At 43.7% G+C, this 24,780-nt stretch overlaps 1 protein-coding gene across 1 annotated transcript in view; it reads left to right on the top strand.

Moving 5' to 3' along the window:
• The window catches only part of LOC132481902 (nuclear RNA export factor 2-like), a 39,764-nt gene that overhangs the window by 12,960 nt on the left and 2,024 nt on the right, over window positions 1–24,780 (top strand). Inside the window, exons 16-17 of the mRNA XM_060086805.1 lie at window positions 23,347–23,419; window positions 23,955–24,122. Coding sequence (XP_059942788.1) covers window positions 23,347–23,419; window positions 23,955–24,122 — 241 coding nt within the window. The remainder of the gene's footprint in view (window positions 1–23,346; window positions 23,420–23,954; window positions 24,123–24,780) is intronic.

The raw sequence follows: 24,780 nt of genomic DNA, 5'->3' as shown, positions 1-24,780 counted from the left end.
GGCACAAGAGTTGGACCACAGCAAGCTTCTGAGCAGACAATAGTCTCGTTCCCCCAGATGGAAGGCAAGCCTGTCTGTGAACTCACCTGCTCAGGTCAGGGATGGATCCCTCCAGGACATAAGGTGTGGCAGTCTGCCTAAATGTGCTTCTGAACACTGAAGTTGAGGGCTCCCATCTTGCAGCTGTCAGTTGCAGAGTCCTGAGAAGCTGCATCCTCTCAGCCACCCACCACCATGGGTTCAGTCATCTGCACGAGGAGCTCCACACTCAGGGATAAAAATCCTTAAATTCTTAGCACATCTTTGACACGTCGTGCATCCACCTATTCATCTGTTCATACGTTTAACAGACATTACGAAGAAACTCTGCACTAGCCCTTCAGTAAGTTTTAGGCTTCTCCTGAATGGAAGGAAATAAAGTGTGGGAAGGCTGGTGTGGTAAATTCAGATGTTAAATCTAGAAAGAGATAGATCCTTCTCATTAAGATTTCAAGCTGCTCAAGTTTCTGATAAATGGTGATTATAGAACATCATTTAATGCTGTGGACCTCTGTCCACATCTCTGGTTACTGACCTCTTTACATATATATTCTGCACTCTGCAACCAAAGATCTACAATGAACTCTTGATACTCAATTCACATCCCCCGTCCTCCCCTCCAACTCAGTCTTCATCTCTCATCTAATGGGGACGTCCCTCCACTCCTCCACTGAAATTGATCTTGCCCAAGTCAACAACCACCTTTTTGTCACATTTATACACCATGAGTGTTGAAATGCATGGTCAAATGGAGACAGAGGTTTCCCTAGCCAGGATACAATTAAGTTGCTTGTCTACAGACAAGGATTACATTGCAAACTGGTACTGTCAGTTACCTGAAATCTAGAATTGTAAAACACCTTTCATGGAGACCAAGTCAGATAATGGGGAACTGTGTGCTATAGACAGTAGGCTTTCAAATGAAGTTGAAAATGTCCCCCACATGTCTCATACTTTTGCATCATTGAAAGGGATTTTACAAATAGGTCTACAGCAGGATAAGCATGTTTATTAGGGTCGTCTCACTAGAGACTGTCTCACCTGTCTCTTTTTTTTTTTCTCAAGGTATTTCCAAGTATGGAATGAAATCATCTGAAAATGTGATGTTGTCTCACGTGTTGAGGCGCCGTATGGCCCAGCAGTTCCACTTCTAGTTACATACTGAAGAGAAATAAAAACACGTCTACATCAAAACTCTGGGAAAAATATTCATAGTACCATTACTCATAACAGCCAAAAAGTGGAAACAACTCAAATGCCTATCAGTTGATAAATGCACAAGTAAAATTTGGCATAGCCATACAACAAAATATTATTTAGGCATGAAATGAATGAAGCACTGATACATGTACAACATATATGATCCTTGATACCATTATGCTAAGTGAACAGAGTCAAACATAAAAGACCAAATACTATATGATTCAATTTATAGGGAATGTTCAAAATAGGCAAATACATAGAGACAGATATCAAATCAGTGCTTGCCTGGTACTAAGTATGGGTACGGGGCTTCAGTGTTTTCAAGCATTATGGAAGTTTTGGGAACTACAGAAATGCCTAAAATTCAGTTATGGTGATGGTTGCGTGCATTTACTAAAAATCATCACACTGTACCCTTAAAATGTGTGAACGTTATTGCCTGTAAATTTTACCCAAAGAAAGCTGTTTAAAATAAAATAAATTAAAAATAAAAATAAAATATGATGTTGGTCTGGTCTTCTTTTGTACCACCATACCAAGCAAATTACATTCAGGATGGATGCAGTTAAGGATGGTGATAGGAGTTGGTTATAAGGATTGCCATCCTGATAATTCCCTACCTTCATTCCTGAACCTGGATTTAGGAAGGGAGAACGAATGAGAAGCAAGGCCGTGAAGGGGCTCAACGAAACAGAAGGAAATGTGGTTGTCAGTGCGCACACACACACACATGCTCCCATACACTGACACACTCACACCATATATATTCATGCATCGACCAGGCTGCGTTTTGAATCCTAGGACTCTCACCAGAGAGTGCAATGTGTGCTCAAAGAGGACACATTCAGCTCATGTGCAAATAGCCACGTGAATCCTGAGCTGTGCCCTTCAGCACAGTTAAATGCCATCCACACAGCCTTGACAATGGGGAATATAAGGAACACTGAATTCCAAATGACACGAGGTTGTGAGACTCCATTATGTCACATCCATAGGATGGAATTCTAGTCAGGCAGCAAAAACGAGTTATAGTGACAACAAGAAGAGAGGATTTGTGGCCTATCAGATTAGCAGTGATTCACATTATTTCTAAAGTGTGCAGAAACAGGAATTTTCATATAGTATTGTTAGAAATATAAAATAGTAAGAGTTTGTTCAAATAAAATAGGTTTTTCATTGTTTTGAAAGAACACTTCAGGAACTTATAAAAATGCTTACTAAGATATCTGCATGTATATGAACAAGAATGTTAAGCACACTATAGTTTGTAATAGAAAACGTGGTAAAGGAACTATATTTACATCACTAGTACTGGAAAAGTGAATTCTGGAGCATCCATATGATGCAACAACAGGTCAATATAAAAAAATAAGTGAAATTTTTTTTTTTTTTTTTTTTTTTTTTTTTTAATTTTTTTGCTGTACGCGGGCCTCTCACTGCTGTGGCCTCTCCCGTTGCGGAGCACAGGCTCCGGACACACAGGCCCCGCGGCCATGGCTCGCGGGCCCAGCCGCTCCGCGGCATGTGGGATCCTCCGGGATCGGGGCACGAACCCGTGTCCCCTGCATCGGCAGGCGGACTCTCAACCACTGCGCCACCAGGGAGGCCCAAATAAGTGAAATTTTATTGTCAACTAACAAAATGTTATCACAGAAATTCATTTACATGGAAATATGGTCACAATAAGTGCCAAGGTGTGTTACAATGATTATAAGGGAGGGGGAAGGGTAAGCTGTGACAAAGTGAAAGAGCGGCATGGACATATATACACTACCAAATGTAAGGTAGATAGCTAGTGGGAAGCAGCCGCATAGCACAGGGAGATCAGCTCGGTGCTTTGTGACCGCCTGGAGGGGTGGGATAGGGAGGGTGGGAAGGAGACGCAAAAGGGAGGGGATATGGGAACATATGTATATGTATAACTGATTAAATTTGTTATAAAGCAAAAAATTTAAAAAAATTGTTAAAAAAAATAAAAAAATAAAAAATAAATGACAGGGATCCAGATTTGCTTATATAGGTGTATACCCCTTTACCCAGAGGTCCTTAAAAAAACTCTTTCTGTTAAAACATAAAAAATAAAAATGGTCTTTCTGTTGAAATCACATAGAGCTTTCCATTCAGCATAGAAAGAAGCTGCACTTTCTGTCTAGATACCTCAGTATCCCTGTAGCCGGAGTGTGCCCCTTTTCCACCCAGACTTCCAGAAGGCTCTCTGGATTTAGGCCTTTCCCTCCCACCTTCTGGCTCAGCGATGTTCATGCTTCAGTTCAGTCCACTGTCACAAGTTGCCACCTTCGTACCTCGATGGTCAACACTTCTCTACAAAGACTTTCATTCAAAGAGCAAAAAAATTCCATCCTCTTCCTCAAAACCCAGCCCATGAACCTATGTATAGAATGCTTCTAGTTTTGTCTGAAAAACCTGTTAGGTGTAAAAGCAGAGTGTAAAAACATATACTCCGGGTCTTGAATACGAAGACGAAATAGCAGGTGGCAGTAGCGTGTTGGCAATGGTCGGCTGTTGAAGGGCTTTGCAGGACTGGTGGGAGGTGGAAGAGAGAATGGGGCTCCAGAGCGGGGTCTTGGCGGCTGTGTCCAGTGTCATGGACAGGGTATGACAGACACGGAGTGGGAAAAGTTCTGGACAGACTCTACGGGCTGGGTGGGGCTGGAGGGTGAACACCCTACTCTCTGGGAGGGACCCCCCATCTGCAGTGTGGACACTTCAAACTACGCTTAGGAGGGAAGGAGATACCTCAATGAACTCGATGTTCTTTTCGGGTCAACAGCAGATGGGACTGCTCTAGTAATACATATAAATTTCACAAACTTAATTAGTGTCTTAGTAAACAAAACATCCCAAGATCTTCTTATTCTTGGCGTCAAGCGCTCATTTTCTTTGTAAAAGAAAAATGGAGGTGGAAGCCACCTGCTGGCCAGATCCAGGATTGCTGCTCTGAGGCTCTGACCAGGGAGCTTGGCAAAGGAGAGTGAGGACGAAGTTTGGGCTCTGGGTTAATGGTTTTAGCCAGTGTTTTCCGGAATTGTTCACTTGCTGGTGGCAATTTCTCTGTACCTACCATTTTTCTGCCATATCTAAATCTGAGATAGGAATCAAGCTCTGGTCTGATATGAAGATAAAGATTGTGACGTGGAGTGTACAAGCCATAGGACATATAGAAACACACACACACACATACACACAGTGTCAATTCAATTGTAAAATCTACTTTGTTCTTCTATAAAATTGAATGTAATGAATGTTTATAACGTGAAGAATGTATGTGCACACATATGTGCACTATCATCTTCATCGTCAAGAGGGACTTTTGGGTGAGTACCCATGGGGCCACAATGTCAGGGGAGTGTAAGATGCTCACTTCTCAAGCCTTGGAAGCCCATTTTCTCAAAGGGAGGCTGCTCTGTGTCCTCTTCTTAGGGCAAGGGATGTAACTTCATTTGAATCCTGCCACTTATCTGAAGAGGTGCTGCCAGTTCTATGAGCCTCAGCTTTGTTGTCTGTGAAATGGGACTCAGGATCCTTTTGTCACACAGCCATCCCAAGGAGAAACTGAGAAAACCTGCCCAAAGTATATGGCATATTGTGGGACTTCAAGGGCTCTTTAAAAGTCAAGACTCAGTAGCAGGGCCTGGCTCAGCCTTAGGGCTAAGGCAGGCACTGTGGAAATGCGTTTTTCATTCTTTCTCCTAATGAGAATATACATATCTTTATGAAGGAAGCAAATCTCTCTCTGGTATGCCTTGAGTTCAAAGTTTTAAAGACAGATTTTGCTGTTCTACATGCACTCATTTGTGTGTTAGAACGCCTGTGCATAATACTCATACATATAATTCCATGCACTTTTACCAGCTATGCAGGTGTTCTAACTATCACCACAAACAAGATCAAAAACTGTTTCATCACCACACGTTTCCCTCATGTTAGCCTTTATAGCCACACCCACCTTCTTCCTGATCCCACATCCCTAAACTCTGTCAAACACTATTATAATTTCCTAAATGTCATAGAAATGGAATCCTATAGTACATTACCTGTAGGAATGGATTTCTTTCACTCAGCATAACTCTCCTGTCATCCATCCAAGTTGTAAAGTGTGTCTATCGTCTGTTCCTTTTTATTGCTGAATAGGATTCCATGGTGTGAATGTACCACACTTTGTTTAGCCATTCCCCCATTGAAAGACATCTGGGCTATTTCCACTTTTTAAGTATTGTGAGTAAAACTGTGATGAACTTCATGTAAAGGTTTTTGTGTGAACATAAATTTTCATGGCTCTGGGTAAATTGCCCAGAGTGCAACTGCTGTATCGTATGGTAATTGCATGTATCGTTTGGAAAAACCTTCCAAATTGTTTTCCAGATGGCCTGTACCATTTTGCATTCCCTTTGGCAATGTATGAGTGACTCAGTTTATCCAGTGTTGCCTGCATTTGGTTTTGCCACTGTTTTTTTCAGCCATTCGGATAGGTGGGTTTAACATTTCATTGTACTTCAATTTGCATTTGCATGGCGGCTAAAGATGTTGAATAGCTTTTCCTAAGCCTATTTGCCCTCTGTTCATGTCTTTCATCCATTTTATAATTGGATTAAGAGGCAAGAAGTTACCTCTAGAGAGCTGCCCTGGCTCTGGCTAGCAGGCAGAGTAAGAGAATGTGAGGCCCCTCGAGACTCACTTTTCTTGACAGGGAGGGCAGCAGTGGGGCTGAAGCTATTAAATGTTCCTCAAATTAAGACTGAACTTGGATATGGAACAGGATTAAGAGGTGGGGGCATCTCTGGGTCCATCTGTGGAGATCTGGATAGGGCAGAAAAAGAAGGGGGATATGGGGGAGAGGAAGAACAGTGGAAGGAGGGAGATACGGGGGGATGCCTTCTAAATGATGCTAGATTCATCACTCTCAGCCTGCTCAATGGAGTGCAAAAAACTATTCTCCTAGACATGTGGTTTTCAACTCTGGATATCCATTAGGATCCCCTGTAATGCTCAGATTCAACCAACTGAATCAGAGCCTCTAGGGATAAGCCCAGTCATCAGTATCTTCAAGGTTCACCTCAGTTGATTCTAATGAGCTGTCAGAATTGAAAACCTTATCTGATGGTGTATTAGTTTGCTATGGCTGCCATAACAAGATACCACAGGCTGAGTAGCTTAAACAACACAAATTTATTTCTCACATTTTAAAGGTTGGAAGTCCAAGATCCAGGTGTCCACAGGTTTGGTTTCTTCTGAGACTCTCTCCTTGGCTTGCAAATGGCCTCCTTCTTAGTCCTTCTTCACATGGTTGTCCCTCTGTGCATACACACCCTGGTATCTCTTTATGTGTCCTAAACTCCTCTTATAAGGAAACCAATCATATAGGATTAGTGTCTATCCTAAGGGCCTCATTTTAATTTAATCACTTCTTTAAAGACCCTATCTTCAAACACAGCCACATTCTGAGGTACTGGTGGTTAAAGCTTCAACATATGAATTTGAGTAGGACACAGTTCAGTCCACAACAGATGGTATGAGAAATACCTTGGTCTGAGAAATTCGTCTCCCTTTTAGCTACCTTCCTGGAACTACTAGACAACACTTCTGCCATCACCTCATTAGGTAGGAGTTGGTCATATGACCATTCTTGCCTGCAAAGCAGGCTATAAATATGTTCTTTTACTGGAAACATTACTGTACCAAATAAATGTGGGATTCTTTTATTAAGAAAGAAGGAGAATTGGTATAGAACATATGCTACACTTTCATACCCAAGGCAGCTAGAAGCACTACCTCAATTATCATGTCCTTTCTACCCAGTATTCCAAACACAGTTTTCATGGGTTCAAACAAAACTGCTGCTTCAGAGACACCTGGGCTCACTCTCCCATCCGCCCAAATCCCATGTCCCAGACTATGCCTGAGTCCTCACAACTTAGCGTGCTTAATCTACGTCATTCACTCACTCATTCATTCATTCAACAAATATTTACTGGTTACCAATGATATGTGAGGCACTGTAATAGGCACTGAAGATAAATCAGAGAACCTGACAGACAGGGTCATGGTTCTCATGGAGCTCACATTCTACAGGGGTTCATTCACTCAAGATTTAAAAGCCATTAAGAAAATAATATGGGAAAATGTGACAGAGAATGACTAGGGTGGGGAAGGCAAGGAAGGATTTTCTGAAGGTGTAACTTAGATTTAATATTCAAATAACAAGAAGTACACAGTCAGCAGTGGGAAGATATCGGAGCTGAGCCCTCGAGGCAGAGGGAAGAGCAAGACGAAAGGCCCTAAGATATGGGCAAGCTTGGCTGTTTTAGGGAACAGCTTGTATGCCAGTGTGTATTTGGAGGACAACGTTAGAAAATGAGGTGAGAATGGTAGGAGGGGCCCAATAACAGAAGGTCCTGTGGGCCATGGTAAGGACTCTGGCTTTTGATCTTATTATGATGGGTGCTTTCTGAAAGGAAGGGAAATTATTATTATAATCTACTTTATTAAAGCTCATTCTAAATGTTCCTTGGAGGACAGACTGAACTAGAGCAACTGTAAGATCAAGAGACAAGATTAGGAGTCTACAACATACATGAGAGTGAGAGGTTACAGTCTCGTAGACCACAGTTGTAGCAATGGAAGGGGTGAGATGGGGTTTGAAATGACATGTATCTTGGAAGTACTGAACTTGTTGATGAAGTCCACGTTTGTGGTAAGGGATAGAGAGGAAGTAAGTGTGTCTCTTGGAATGTGGATTTTGGCAGCTGGGTTACGGTGGTTTTCTTCGCTGGGGAAATGAACGGGAGACCAGCTTCAGTGCAATGCCAGGAAACTGACAGTTCTGTTTTGACCATGTCGTTTGCGGAGCCTATGAAAAATCTGGGTGGGGAGCATGTGGGTGTATGTATAAGTCAGGAGATCCTGAGAATATTCTTGGCTGTGGCAAAAACAAAACAAAATAACAAACAAAAAAAACAAAGAACAAGCATGCAAGAAAACAAACGAAAAACCCAACTGTACCGTTCAATCTGAAAATACAGGTTGATTCCACATATGAGCATGATGCAGGTCTAGATTCTGGAAGGGATACAATGACATAATAAAAACCTACTTCACTGAGTTATAATTTACGTTCAACAGAATGCATCCATCTTTTTTTTTTTTTTTCCGCTGTTCTGCACGGCTTGCAGGATCCTAATACCCCAACCGGGGATCGAACCTGGGCCCCTTGCAGTGAGAGCACCAAGTCCTAACCACTGGACTTAGCTATAAGGCTAAGGCTCTGGCCTGCCAGGGGCTACTAACTGTCAGAGAAGGAACATGTATGTCTGGAATATAACTATCATTCACCCACCTATTCATTCATTCATGCACCTAGCGCATGTCAAGCTCTGTGCTAAGAAGGGAAGATAGGACCATGAAAAAATTCAGACAACGTCTCTGTCTTCCTGAAGATTAGGAGGCGAAATAGAGAACTGCAAGTGGCTCTGGTTGCTAAATAGTAAGGGAGGTATTTGGTGAGATAACTGGGCCCCCAAAAGGTCTAAGCCCAGTGCACAGATGCAACTCTTCCCCTTCTGCATGTCTCATAGACAATGCTGTGGCATGACCTAGAATATAGAGCTGTTAGAATAGAATGAGCCTGAACATGCTGTGCATAAATGGCTGAGGAAACAGCTTTCCAAACCTTCCACCCAGCAAACAGCCCTGATTATGTGCAGAAGTAGATCTCAGTTTCATGTAATTCTCACAGTTGGAGTTGTATGACTAATTATTTTGTCTCTGTGGCTAATTAATAAGCTGAGGTTAAGAAGGGTCAAGTATCTTGGAAGAAAACAGCAGATCTACTGATAATAGGAAAGTGTTAGATTTTAAGCTGTGAGCTCTTAACTAGTGTGGATGACTCGTTCCCGTCCTTTAGGTCCAGGCTGAGGTAGTAGCAATGCAAGTTTCCCAGTCAAAGGCCTGGGATTCATTGGCCATTAGAGGATTTTAGGAACTGGAGAAGCTACAGGAAAATGAAAGCCTAACATGCCATCCTCCTGCCTGCTCCGCATCATTGCTCCTGCCTCTGCTCTCTTGTTTTCTATGATAACGCCATCTTAACATTAGGTTTTGTTATTGACTGAAGTGTGTTCTTCCAAAATTCATATCCTGAAGCCCTAATCACCAGTGCCTCAGAATGTGTCTGGATTTGGAGATAGGGCCTTTAAAAGGGGATTAAGTTAATTTAAGGCTGTTAGGGGATACCTTAATCCCATCTGCTGGTGTGCTTACAAGAAGAGGAGTTCAGGACACACAGAGAGACAGCAGAAGTGTGTATACACAGAGGGACAACCATGTGAAAAAGAAGCAAGAAGATGGCCCTCTTCAAGCCAAGGAGAGAGGCCTTAGAAGAAATCACCCCTGCTCACACCTTGATCTTGTACTTCCAGCCTCCAGAACTGTGAGAAACAAATTTCTGTTGTTAAGCCACTTATCTGTGGTAGTTTTGTGTGGCAGTCTGAGCAGTCTAATACAGGCATTATGAATGTGTTTCAGTAGGTTATGAAGCAGGTAGAGTACACTGTCAGAAAGGATGAAAATAAAGTGATGGTAAAAAATACCAATGATCAGTAAAACTGAAAGGAATGTGGTTAATTTGTATTACTATCAGGCAAAATAGACATCAAGCAATTGCAACAAAGAAGGCTGCTATCAAACCATAAAAGAAAATGTATTAAGATTACAAATTCTGAACTTACATTCACCTAATAACATATCTTCAAAACAGATATAGCAGTAACAAAGTTACAAGTAACAGAAAGTAAAATCCACTTTTGTGTATACCATAAGGAAATATACTTGCTTATATAACTGAGAGCCCAGAGGTAGAGGAGACTTTAGGTTAGTTGATCCAGTGGCTCAAAGATATAAAGACTCAGGCCCAATCTTGAACCAATGACTGTGGCTAGGGACATAGGATTATTGTGTGAGATCTAGAGTAACTCTGGTCTCACCCTTGGAACTAGCAGTCAAATTCCCCCCAAACATGAGACTGTATGAGGGAGGAAATGCACTAATGAAAATCTGAGACCAGTTAGGAAGATGAGGAATGTATATTGCATAGGTAAACAAAAATGTCACCTTCAGGCCCCATTTGAAAGCACAATTATCAATATGAGCATAATACCCACAGTACTCAAGCTCAAACGGTTTTCAACTACTATGTCTTTCCAGGTAACAAATACTTCTACTCAGGAAATACCTACATTGAATTAGTGAATGGGTAGTTACAAAGCACTAGAGCTCTCATCCCTGCAGTAAGTTTAGGAAGAACCACAAAGGCATCCATGGTAGCATACTTAAATCTCATATTCTTTCTCAAATTTTTGGCAGAGCTTTTTCTTTGCTGTCGTTCCTTGATAATATTGTTTCAGGATAGTTTGACCAGAAGGGAATGGATTCTTTATAGTTACAATTTTATCAAGTATTACCATTCTGTAAACATACAACACAGAGTTCATAAAGATATGAAAGATGAGAAGCAAGAAAATTGTCAACATTTATGATCAGCAACAATTTTCTTTAAAGAGCACCATTAAATTTCAATATGGAATATCTTTAAACGCTTCAAGCTGGGCTTCCCTGGTGGCGCAGTGGTTGAGATTCTGCCTGCCAGTGCAGGGGCACAGGACCGTGCCCCGGTCCAGGAAGATCCCACATGTCGCAGAGCGGCTGGGTCCGTGAGTCATGGCTGCTGAGCCTGCGCGTCCGAAGCCTGTGCTCCGCAACGGGAGAGGCCATAACAGTGAGAGGCCCACGTACCGCAAAAAAAAAAAAAAAAAAAAAAAAAAAAAAAAAAACCTTCAAGCTTTTAGAAGATATTCACTCTTATAAAAATGTAATAACATTAAAGAACATCTTCTGTTAGTGTACATATTTGTAAATATGTAGAAAGGAATATTCCTCTGGGAACACTAGCCCAAGAACCACCACAGCCCTGCCTCCTGGCATACCAGGACCCAGCCCATACACCAACAGCCTGGCACCAGCTCTGGGACACATTGGGCCCCTCAACCAGCTGCTCCTGGATCTGGCCCCACTCACCAGTGGGATGAAGCCAGCCTTGGGACACCCCAGACCCCATACCCAGCTATGTCAGGAACTGGCCCCACACACCAACAAACTGACACTAGCTTCAGGACTCCGAGGCCCAGCAGTCAGAGACCCAGGAACCTGGCTGTGCCCACCAGCGAGACCACACTAGCTCCAGGACTCTCTGGGCCACAGCCCCACCCACCAGCAGGCCAACACCAGTTCCAAGACACCTTGGTCCCCACAGCCAACTGCCCTGGGATCCAGCCCCACTCAACAGTGGGCCAACACTAGCTTTTGGACACCCCCAAACCCGGCAGCCAGCCATGTGGAACTGGCCCTGCCCACCAGCAGGCTGACACTACATACAGGACCTCTAGCCCCACCACCACCCACTGCAGAGCCTAGAACCACCCACCAGTGGGCCAGCGCTAATCCCGGGACTTCTTGAGGCACTGCAGCCAGTAACCTCATGAACCAGCCTCACTCGCCAGTGGTCACCAGCCTCTGCACAAGGCAGGGCCTGGCACCCCACTGGAACAGGGGCCAGCCACACCTACCACAGCATGCACAGTAGTGTGCTGTTCACAACAGAAGGACACACGCAGCCCTAACAGGGGGCACCCTTAGAGCATGTAGCTCTGGTGACCAGAGGGGAGAGCTCGGCTGGGACACACAGGACGTCTCCTACAAAAAGCCACTTCTCTACGGTTGGGAAATATAGCCAACCTACCAGATACAGAGAAACAAAATAGAAAATTGGACAAAATGAGTCAACAGAGGAATCTATTCCAAACAAAGGAACACGATAAAACCCCAGAAGAAGAACCAAGTGAAGTGCAGATAGGAGATCTACCTGATAAAGAGTCCAGGGTAATGATCATAAAGATGTTCAAAGAACTCAGGAGAAGATTGGATGAACAGAGTGAGAAGTTTTTAACAAAGATTTCGAAAATATGAAGAAGAACCACACAGAGAAGAATACAATAACTGAAATGAAAAATACACTACACGGAATCAACAGTAAATGAAATGACGCAGAGGAATGGACGAGCAAGCTGGAAGACGGAGTAGAAGAACTAACAGAAGCAGAATAGAAGAAAGAAAGAAGAGAAAAAGAAATAGGGCAGTTTAAGAGACCTCTGGGACAACAGCAAGTGTACTAACATTTGCATTATAGGGGTCTGAGAAGGAGAAGAGAAAGAGAAAGAGAAAGGGGCAGAGAACATATGTGAAGACATGATAGCTGAAAACATCCCTAACCTGGGAAAGGAAAGAGATATCCAGGTTTAGTAAGCACAGAGAGTCCCAAACAGGGTCAAGCCAAAGGAGACCACACCAAGACACACTGTAGTTAGAATGGCAAAAATTAAAGATAAAGAGAGAATATTAAAAGCAGCAAGGGAAAAGCAACAAATAACATACAGGGGAACTCCCATAAGGCTATCAGAGCAACTGGAATGAATCCAACTGGATCACGGTGTATGATCCTTTTTAATGTAGTGTTGGATTCGGTTTGCTAATATGTGGTTGAGGATTTTTGCATCTATATTCTTCACAGATATTGGCCTGTAATTATCTTTTTTGATAGTGTCTTTGTCTGCTTTTGGTAGCAAGGTGATGGTGGCTTCATAGAATGAATTTGGGACTGTTCCCTCCTCTTCAACCTTTTGGGAGAGTTTGAGAAGTATAGGTATAAGTTCTATGTATGTTTGGTACAATTCACTGGTGAAGCTGTCTGGTACTGGACTTTTGTTTGCAGGGAGTTTTTGTTTTGTTTTAATTACAGATTCTATTTCACTTCTAGTGATTGGTCTGTTCAAATTATCTGTTTCTTCTTGACTCAAATTTGGCAGGCTGTATATTTCTAGAAACTTGTCCATTTCTTCTTGGTTGTCTAATTTTCTGGCCTATAACTGTTCATAGTATTCTCTTAAGTGTTTTGGTTTTTGTGAGTTTATTTTTTTTTGTATTTTTCTGGTATTAGTTGTTGCTTCTGTTTCATTTCTTATTTTGTTTATTTGGGCCCTTTCTCTTTTTTTCTTGGTGAGCCTGGCTAGAAGTTTGTCGATTTTGTTTGTCTTTTCAAAAATCTAGCCCTTGGTTTTATTGATCTTTTCTATTTTTACCTCTATTTTAATTATTTCCCTCTGATCTCTCCCAAAGAACTGACTTTGGGAATTTTTTCGTTCTTCTTCTTCGAATTTTTTTTCTCTTTTTGTTTATTTGAGATTTTTCTTGTTCCTTGAGGAAGGCCTGAATCACTTTGTACTTCCCTCTGAGAATTGCTTTTGCTGCATCACATAGATTTTGGAAGGTTGTGTTTTCATTGTCATTTGTCTTGAAGTATTTCCTGATTTCTTCTTTGATTTCATCACTGACCCACTGGTTTTTTGGTAGCATGTTGTTCAGTCTCCATGTATTCGTTCTTTTCCCATTTTTCTTTCTGTGGTTGATTTCTAGTTTCATAACATTGTGGTAATAAAAGATGCTTGAAGTCATTTCTATCCTCTTAAATGTGTTGAGGTTTGTTTTCTGTCCTACTATGTGGCCTCTCCTTGAGAACGTGCCTTGCACGCTTGAAAAGAATGTGTATTCTGTTTATTTGGGGGATGTAGTGTCCTGTAGGTAAAAATTAAGTCCAAGTGGTCTATTGTGTCATTTAGGGCCTCTGTTGCCGTACTGATTTTCTGTCTGGAAGAGGTGTCCATTGATGTCAGTGAGGTTTTAACGTCTCCTAGTATTAGAGTATTCCTGTTAATTTCTCCCTTTATGTCTGTAAATATTTGTTTTATATATTTAGGTGCTCCTCTATTGGGTGTGTATATGCTAACAAGTGTAATATCCTCTTCTTTATTGATCCCTTTATCGTTACATAATATCCTTCTTTGTCTTTATGGACTTTGTTTTAAGTCTATTTTGTCTGATATGTGCATTGCTAACCCTGTCTTCTTGTTGTTTCCATTTGCATGAAATAGCTTTCCATCTCCTCACTTTCAATCTGTCCGTGTCTTGTGCCCTGAAGTGAGTCTCTTATAGGCCGCATATTGTAGGTTCTTTTTTTTTTTTAAATCCATTCAGCCACTCTGTCTTTTGATGGGAGCATTTAGTCCACTGATATTTAAAGTAATTATTGATAAGTATGTATTTACTGCCATTTTAAACCTTGTTTTCCAGTTGACTATGTAGTTCTCTATATCTTTCACTTTTGCCTTTTTAATTATGCTATGTCTTGGTGTCACTCTATTTGGGTTCTCCTTGGGTGGGCCCCTCTGTGCTTCCTGTACCTGGATATCGGTTTTCTTCTTCAGGCTTGGGAAATTTTCAACCATAATTTCTTCAAAAACATTTTCTATCCCCCTTTCTCCCTCCTCTTCTCCTGGTACCCCTATTATGCATATGACTGTGCCCATTATGCATATGATTATGCATATTACGCATGCTTTTATTATCCTATAAATTTCATATGTTTTCTTCATTTTAAAAAATTTGCCTTTCTGTCTGCTGTTCTGATTTGGTGACTTCCATTATTCAGTCTTCCAGATCACTTATTTATTCTTCTGCTTTGGTTAGTCTGCTATTTATTGCTTTTAGTTTGTTTTTTATCTTGGCAATTGAGTTGTCTAGTTTTGATTGATTTCTGTTTACAGTTTCTAGTTCCTTGTTGCAGTGATCTGCATTCCTAGCAATAATCTTTCTTAATTTCTTTAGCCTTTTTCTTACCTCCTCTCTGAATCTGGGGTCTAGTAGACTGGTGAGGTCTCTTTCATTATTTGTCCCTTCAGGGGATTTCTCTTCTTCTTTTCATTGGGAATAGTTCCTCTGTTTTTCATTCTACTTAACTTTCTTCATCTCTGAATTTAGGACAGGCATCTATCTACTGTGTTCTTGAAGGGGGGTTTTTAGGTTGGAAGATCCCTGTGTAGACGGCATGAGTTCAATATTTTTGGTGCAAGTGCTGGTTATGGCGTGGGTGCTTGCCACATATTTCTTTAAAGTGCGCTGGCCCTTGTTCCCTTGATAGGGTGTGTGATTGAAGTTGTGTTGACCAGAGCCTGCACTGGTTCTTGGCTGGGGCCTCCTCTTTGCATTATGGCTGTCACAGCCCTGTTGGGGCTGGGGTCTGATTCCCAGCTGTTGGAGCAGAAGCCCTGAGGTTCAGGTTCACTCAGGTTCCACTGCCCCTGAGCACATGCCCTGATCCAAGAGGTGACCACTGAAGCTAATGAGGTCCGTGTGGTCACCGCAAACCTATGTGCCTGCCCTGCAGGCATCCATGGTTCTGCCCAGAAGCAGCCCAAGGTTGTATCCCATTCTCTGTTGTGTTCACTGCAGACCTAGTGCTGGGATGTGGTGTGGAGTAGGCTGGTGCTGGGGGCCGGGGCCCTGTGGCTGCAGGAATTGAGGTGGTTGTGCCGCTGCCTGGAACCTGGGCTGACTTTGTGTCAGACTTCTCCCAGGACCTGTCAGCTCCAGATCTGGCACCAAGCTATGGTGTAGAGTGAGCGGGGCCAGTGTGCTCCCACCGTGAAATGAACAACTGCATACTCCTGCCCAGCGCCCATCCAACCGAGATGCAGTGCCCAGCTGCTCTGCCTTTCCATGGCGCCATCTGGCGCACGTGCTGGCAAAGGCCACCATGGCCAGACCTGCCCCCACTGTGTGCACACTGATAATGGGCACTGTGGCAGGACCTGCCCCCACTATGTGCAGGCTGACAATGGGCTCCTTGGTTTGGCCCAGACCATACCCCAGGCCCTGCGGTCTGTCTCCACACATCTAGATCAAGTCCTCTCCCTGGACCTGTCTACCTAAGATTCAATGCTCAGCTGCTGTGTGCAACTGTGGCCCCACCACCTTGTGTGTGCTTTGGATTGGGGAGTGCAGCAAGGCAGCAGCCAACAGTGCCTGTCTCTCTCTGCCCTGATTGTTAGCAAGCCAGCATGCATGCACTCCTTGTGAGCAGAATTTAGGCTTTTCCAGCCCCTCCATCTCTCCTAGCAGCTTTTCCAGCAGGCAAGGGGGCTCCCCGGGACAAGGGTCTGCCTATGTGGACCTTTTCTCCTTTACAGATCTCTCCCAGCGGTGCCAGGACCATCCTCATGTCTTTAAATTTTTTTTCTGTCCTTCCTGGATATGTAGAGATATTCCTTGCAGCTTTGGTTGTGTAGGAGATCTTCTGCCAGTTTCCAGTTGGTTTTCTGTGAGAACTGCCTCACATGTAGGGGTATTTTTAATGTGTTTGTGGGGAGAGGTGAGCTCCACATACTTCTACTCCACCATCTTGATCCCCCTCCCTATTTGGGAGACTTTGAATTGCATCAACGTGTCCCATATAAAAACAGATACACTAGACTAAAGTAGAATTTCAGAATCCAGTGATAGTTACCTATTGCAAGTGCCTGTCAGTTTTTAGAGAGCCCATGATATGGCAGGTTTTTCCAGATTTTGTGGGGGAAAAAAGGTAGAGCATCATGTACATTTTAGATGATCTTTGGACCCAAACAGGCTACATGAATTAGATAATTAAAACATCATCTGGTGATGTGATGAAAATGCAGAGTTCATTGATATGACTTAGTCCTCAAAGCCTGCTTCTATCCTAAAGAAAGCTGGCAGGGCCTCCCTGGTGGCGCAGTGGTTAAGAGTCCGCCTGCCGATGCAGGGGATACGGGTTCGTGCCCCGGTCTGGGAGGATCCCATATGCCGCGGAGCGGCTGGGCCCATGAGCCATGGCCGCTGGGCCTGCGCATCCAGAGCCTGTGCTCCGCAACGGGAGAGGCCACAACAGTGAGAGGCCCGCATACCGCAAAAAAAAATAAAAATAAAAATAAAATAAAAAAAGAAAGCTGGCAAATGTCACTCATTTACATCATATGGGAACATATCAACCAGCAGTAGATGGCAGTGTGATATCGTAACAAGAAAACAATGTGGCTGTTTACGTAAAAACACATATCACAATACTTTCAAAGACTATAGTTAGAATTATTTGGGGATTGTGGCAAAAAAAATAGTTACAATGAGTGGATAATAAGAGCCAAGCTAGGACCACTTCAATTCTCCCTGTCTAATAATTTTTAAAGCCTGGAAACACACTTATTTAATTTTTAAATGGTCTTCACCCGGAAGGGATTTTCAGACTGTACCAGAGAATCATACCATCGCAAATGACATAGTTTATGAGCAAAAACCGTGAAAGGGATCCCTGCCTTCTCGCCCCTTATCATCCTTTGGCCTCAAAAGAAGTTTTCACTGTGGATGTAATTTTCTGTTTCAACACTGTGGTAGTCCCCAAGAATGAGCTCGTCACCTAGAGCTGTTAAAATTTACACTGGGCTGGGGGAAGGGAGCACACTGAGTACTCTGACAGGGAGCATTATCTACAATTGTTTCTCTTCTTTCCCATTGCTTGGCACTGACAGTAAAGTCAATTCTAGTTAATTAACGAGCTTCTTAAAGGAACAAAGAAAAACATGTTTTGATGACCATTTCTATAAAAGTACAGCAATATCTGATAAGTTCTCTTGGATAATGGTACCAGATTAAGTCAATTTTACTTTGTGAAAGTAAATTCACTTATGACCTCTACTTGAGTTGTACATATTTGTGTTTGAACCAAAAGCATTTGAGTATTTGTGTTTAATTTAGCAGCATCACAAATGTCTGCTATTCTCCTTTCCCATTTCTCTGTGTTAAACAAAGCCACTAGCACTGACCTCCAAAACGTCCACCCCAAAACAGAAATATAAAAGAAGTAAAAGCTGTTCCCAGTAAACCTTGCCAAACAACATTCAAGAAGAATAGCTTATCAGCCTGCCTCACCTAAACAGACACAGCGCCTGATATACGTGCAGTGCCTAAACGGCCTAGCTCACATAAGCTGTGTTCATACAGGTGTTTATCCATAGCCTTAGCGTCCCTTCCCCAATGTATGTAAGAAAGAGCTGACAGGCACCCACTGGTGTAACTAAATATATTTTTTAATCCTAAAATAGCTCCTGGTAATCATCGCAGGGCAAGAATAAATGATACGACCATTAGTTCTGACAGGAGAATATCTAACCTTTCGCAAGAAAATTATAATTAGAACTCCAGGGTTTGCCTTTTGGTGAAAGAAGTTGACCTCAATCACCATTAGTGGATTTCTCCATTACAGAAGCTACAGTTGGGACAGCCATCAGGTCTTGATGGCGGATTCCATCCAGTGATTGTATACAGAAGCTTCCTAATTCCATCTTGAGGTTTCATAATAGGCTCTATTGTAAACACGTGGCTCCATTTTCATACCCTGCATTTACATTTGTCCCATAAATAATTTTCCAAAATTATCTAAGTAACACCAATGTGCCCAAACAGAGTCACTCCAAAAAATCACTACTTCCTTCAATAGGCTTACAACTACAAACAGTCTGTTATCCTTACCAGTATATTCAAATTTAACCATGGTGCAAAATTTGGTCTGTTGTATTTTCTTCAGGTTATTTATGTAGCCATGCCACGATGCAGGGTGCCAGCAAAATAATCCCACTGCTTGTATAGCATTAAGTTTGCCTAAGCCAGCAAACACGCAAGTTCACTTCAAATCTCTTTTGGATATACAGACAGATCTTCAGTTTTCCACACAAATCAGCAAAAGAGGTGTTTGTAAAACTGCCATTAAAAAAACCCCCAAAACTCTATTGTATATTCTCCTTTCCCTTTCTCTGTCCTTTCTAGGCAGATGCAAACAAAATATAAGTGCAGTAATATCTAATTCAGATTCTGCTTACTTTTAACTTTTGGAATTCTGTAAAGAGCCATAGAGTCTGCAATATTTCTCTTTAGAGAAGTAGAGCCATAAAATCTGCAATATTTATCTTTAGGGTGTTTAAAAATAAAAGAAGGAAACGTTTTCAACTAACGTCTAGCATTTTATACCACCTTTTATATACACATATACTTCACTTATTAAGGATAAGTTTATATTTATACCTTAAAATGAATCCAACGGCCTTAACTGGCTTCAGCTACGATTAGTTCTAATTACTGGTAGTACTGGAAATTATTTAAATGGCACTTTAAAGAGGTCCTCTATGATCTCATCTTTTCAGTAACTGTGGATGCCTTTCCGCTTAGTCTGAATAAGGAAGACTGAATTATTCTTAATTTTCTTTGGAGGCTCTTGTGGGTGATCCAAACACAAAGTCTGGAGCCAGGGTGCCTAGGAGTAAACCCTGGTTTGGCACCTATAGGTTCAGTTACCACTTAGGCAAGTGACTTAACACATCTGTGCTTCCACTTTCTCATCTGTGAAAACTGGAATAATAATCATAGTACCTATTTGATAGAATTGCCACTATTAAAGGAGTTGACGTTTTAACGTGCCTGACACATAGTAATCATTATATACATTTTTTTCAAATTAACAGCTAAAATTCACTTATTGAGTTTGCTTTAATTTCTCTTAGACTTGCATGAAATTATGGCAACAAATCTTACCTGTACCCACCGCTTAGGTTTTTGAAGTAGACTCTAAAATACGGCAATGTTTATGGATTTAGGGAGGACCTAGTCCATTGCTATGTGTTAATTTATGTGTTAAATTTCACGTGTTATTAGGGAAAAAATTAGCACACGAACGAAGCACATTAGCACAATAAAAAGGGGTTGGGGCAGGTGAAGCCAGCTTGTGTTCTGAGGAAGATCATCCGGAGGCACCACCATCAACGGGAAGCCCAGGAATGTGGGCAATCTCAGATCTCCAGCTCTCGTGAAGAGAACGGCCTCCTGAAACACGCAGCCGGGAGAACCCTACTGTCACTAGGCTACACTCAGGAGGCTGACCCAGCTTTTGAGCACCGTGGGCTCCTAAGGCTATGGTCACGTGGATGCGGCCATCACGTGGCAGGCCCAGACAGTTATGTGGCAGGCCCAGACCTACTGGCCATGTCAGCACCATGAGCCCTTAAACCCTGAGCTCGTGTAGTCTCTCTGGACCTATTGCCACTATGATCATGTGGTAGATCCAGCTTTTCAAGTCGCTAGAGCATGGCAGACTCCTAAACCCTGCCCATCATGTGGATTCATCCTGTCATGTGGCCCTCACTAGCTAGGGGCATGTGGAAGCCTCAGCCCTCCAAGTCACAAAGGTGACCTGCTTCTGAGTGTCGTATGGATGCTATGGTTGGTCACATATCCCCCTTGCTCACATATCAGGCTCAGCCATCTCTATCTCGTGAAGATTGCTGCCTACCAGAATCTTCAGATCCCTGAGTCAACAGGGATGTGGCCTCTACCATCACATGGCAGGCAAAGCACCTGCTGTCATGTGAACACCGCACCTACCCTTCGGCTGTTGGTCGTGTATATTCTATGGTCATGGGACATGCTGTGGTCTCCTGAGGCTCAGTTCTCTCGGTTACAGTTCACGATTGAGGGCACCTGAATCCTGAGGTCACATGCATCCTTCTACTCTGTGGCTTCTGCCAGCCAAGCCCCTGGAAGTCAGGTAGGGACCCACAGCGGTGCGTTACGTTCTCCATAGTGTTCTCCATAGTGGCTGTATAATTTTACATTCTAAGATTCTTAGAACTATTCTTAGTTCTATTCTAGCCACTATGGAGAACTATGGGGACCTGGAGGAAGGAAGGGAGGGGAAGGTAGCCCTGCAGCATGGGTTTGAAATACTGGCCCCTGTGGCACTGGAGAACGGAATCTGGGTAGTCTGGGTGGGAGCTCTCCACGGGAAGGAGAGGAAGGTTGGGAGGGAAGGAATATTAAAGTGAAGGTATTGAGCGAGATTAGGAGACAGTGCCTTTCACACAGTACGATGACAGATACTCAGTGCTCAACAGGGAAGTGGACCAAAAACCCTTAAAATCAGAAGCAGAGGTGTGCAAATGGGGCTGCTGGATGGGCCAGAACACACTGATCTCTGTTTTTGGTATTAGCGTTTTAGCTCAAAGGAAGCATTGCAACCTTGAACTATCAACCACCTCTTCTCTATTTTTGGTTTTGGACAGGGCCATCAGAGAATGTTTCCCAAAGTTGTTATGCCTGGTAAGTGCCTACGAAAATCATTGTCTCTTACTAATGTCGGTGACCTCTGCACCTGCCCTCAAGCCCTTTGGTTCTTGCCTAGAGTACATGTTGGCATCAGACCCTTAACCATTTTGGGGCACATGGACTCCTGAAAATGACATGGATATACTTTCTGGAAAAATACCCATAAATACACACACACACACACACACACACACACACACACACAAATTGCATATAACATTAGAGATTTCCAAGACCTCATGATGAAGACATCTACTGTAAGCCTTCCCATGAAATTTCCAAGGCCTTTCACACCTGACCTCTGACCCTCAGCCTACTTGACCAAACTTTTTTCCCCGGTCATCAAGGGCCACTCCCCTGGTCTCCACTCCTGTTTTCCTCTTCCTTTCTCCAGGATGGCCAGGAGTTACCCTCACCAATTATCATTGACATTGACACTCCCTACATAATAAAGCCCTGCAAGGTGATGAAGAGGATCAAACAACATTTGGTGAGTTGCAGGAGAGCCACAGATCCCTTATCAGCCACACAATCTCAAATGCCTTTTGATTCCAGGAATGCTATATAGGCTCTGTGACACTGAAGAGTCTAGTCCTGCAATTCCTGCAGCAGTAAGTACCCTTGGGAATCTGAGCAAGGGGAGGAGGGCTAGGAGAGTTGAGGAGACCTAAGCACAGGTCTGCTCATCGGACTTCTCAAGTCTCATTTGAGGTCCAGACCACAGAGATCGACTGTCCTCATTACTCTCCCTCAGGTATTACTTGATCCATGAGTGTGGAGACCAACCGCATATCCATTGTGCTTATCTTGAGGAGGCCTGCTCCTCCCTGACAATTCCCTTCCACTCTGAGGACCCAGCCCCGTGAGTATCACAGGCCAGACTCTGCTCCTGGGTCGTGTGGCTCCCCAGCAGACACAGGCCAGCTCCTGCACACACCCACCACCCACTCTTCCTTTTTGTCTCCTAGAAGCAGCTTGTGCAAGTACTTCAAGGACAGCAGGAATATAAAGAACCTCAAGGACCCCCGTGAGTGTGCGATGGGAAGACTGGGTGGGAAAGGGCAGTGAAGGGGTCAATCATAGGGCCCAGGGCGTGGCAGCGCCTGACCTTTGTTCGCTTCCCCTCTCTTCACAGACCTACGGGTCCAGCTGCTGAAGCACACAAAACGTGTCATTGTGCACACCCTCTGTGTGTTGCCCAAGACTCAGCATGACTTCAGCTCCTTCGGGTGGACATGTGGTTCCAGACAGTGAGCGCCTGCGTCCTCCCTCGGGCGGGCCCAAGAAGCCACAGGTGGGTAGGAGGTGGAGGTGGTGACTGGGTGCCTGGGCTCTTCCCTTTCAGGAGATGATGCTCTGTTTCTCCGTCAGCGGGGTGTTCAAGAAAGGTGGGTGTGTGTAGACCCCCACCCCAGATGCCCCACTGCTGCCTTCCCCTGGCCAGGCTCACGCACAGAACCACCCAGCTTCCTGGACCCCTTCCCTTCCCTTCCATTTACTTCCCTTCCTTTCCTTCCCCTCCCCTCCCCTCCCTTCCCCTTCCTCCTGTGTTCTCTAGCCCTCAGTCTTCCCACAGACACCCCAGGTCTGAGGTGTGTCCACGCCTGTCTGCCCTGCACACCCTGGGTGTTGGGGACACAGGCTGTGGAGTTTGGTGGCTCTCGTTCCAGATCCTTGCTCTTAGAACTTGGGCCATTGCTTAACCTCTCAGTTTCTTCATTTGCGCAATGGGGTAGTAGTATCCACCTCTTGGGCGGCTGTGAAAAATGCATCCCGTGAACTTGTGCAGTGGTTGTCAGGGACCCTGTCACTGGGCGCAGACTGCTCCTATAGTTGCCCTCCCCACTCCCGACACCCTGGAACCGTGAACAGCTGCCCTCTCAGCATGAGTGTCCAGTCATACCCTGACTGGGCAACACCATGTGAGCGTGTAGAGCACGTGCAGCTCTAAGGGGTACTGTTGTTTGTTTGCTGTTGAAGTGGAAGGAAGTTCTCAGGACTGTGTGCGTGCCTTCACCCGGACCTTCATCACTACCCCTGCCAGCTACTGCAGGTGAGTTTGTGGGCGGGGATGCACATCCCCGCCTGGGCTCAGGGGCATGGGAATGTGGTGGTGCAGACCTTAGGTTTACTCAGTATTGTGGAAAGCCAGCAGGGAGATCCCAGGAGCAGTCTAGCCTAGTGGTTAAGAAGAGCATGGGCTCTGAAATCGGCCTATGGGTTCTCTCCTTGACACAATACTCACTCACTGTGTGATCTTGGTCAAGTCACATGACCTCTGTGTGACTCAGTGTCTTCTTCCGAGAATGGGGATCAGAGCATCCAGCCCTTGGGCTGTGGTAAAGGGTAAATGTGGAATTGCCCGTGGGTTGGGGATAAACCTATTAATCGAGTGAAGGTGGTAGACAGTCTCTCCAAAGGTGGGCTCTGTGGGGAGGGGCAGAGGTACTAGTTATGGAACCTGGGAGACAGACACAGCAGGGGTATGGAAGGAATGTAGTTGCTGAGTGGCAGTGGGAGCAGGATCGTTGTTTGGAGTGTGCGGTGGTCCATCTGTCCAGTTGTCTGAGTGCCCGTTTATCCTCCAGTCTATGCATTGTGAAAGACGAACTGTTTGTGAGGGACGCCAGCCCCAGTGAGACTCAGAGTGTGTTCTCCATCCCAATGCCTACACCCTCCTCCCTCTCCCAGGAGCAGCAGGAGATGGTGCAGGCTTTCTCCACCCTGTCTGGGATGAAACTCGAGTGGTCTCAGAAGTGAGTGCTGGGTGTATATGGGAATGAGTTTGGGTTGGAACGGTAGGGGAGTGAATCATGGAAACTCGAAAGCAATTTGGAAAAATAGCTTTTTGAATATTTTGCTTCCGAAAATAAAAGTGAGCCCATGAAAAAGGTATCATACTAGTATATGTGTAAAGGGTTTTCAAGATAGTATAATGCTCAGTGATATTATCTTGTATATGGAAAATCCAGGACAATCCACACGCACACCAACCAACCAACAAAAAAACAAAACACCCTACTACAACTGATAACCAAGTTCACCAAAGTTACAGGATACAAGACCGATATACAAAACTTATTTGTATTTCCATGTACTTGCAATGAACAACCGAAAATGAAATTAAGAAAGCAAGCCCAGCTACCATGGCATCAAAATAGTACAACGCTTTGAAACAAATGTAACAAAAGAAGTGCAAATCTCATATTCCAGAGTCTGTAAAACGCTGTTGAAAAAAATAAAGCAGACCTAAGTAAATGGAAAGACACCCCATTTTCATGGGTTGGAAGGCAATATTATTATGATAGCAGTACTACCCAGAGCAAACTAGGTTCAATGCAGTCCCTATCAGAATCCTTCTTTGCAACAGTTGACAAGGTTAACCTAAACTTCATTTGGAAATGCACCAAAACA

This window comes from Mesoplodon densirostris, chromosome X, assembly GCF_025265405.1.
Source record: "Mesoplodon densirostris isolate mMesDen1 chromosome X, mMesDen1 primary haplotype, whole genome shotgun sequence".
NCBI lineage: Eukaryota > Metazoa > Chordata > Mammalia > Artiodactyla > Ziphiidae > Mesoplodon > Mesoplodon densirostris.
The sequence above is the reverse complement of the archived record's forward strand: the minus strand, read 5'-3'. Positions and strand labels throughout refer to the sequence as shown.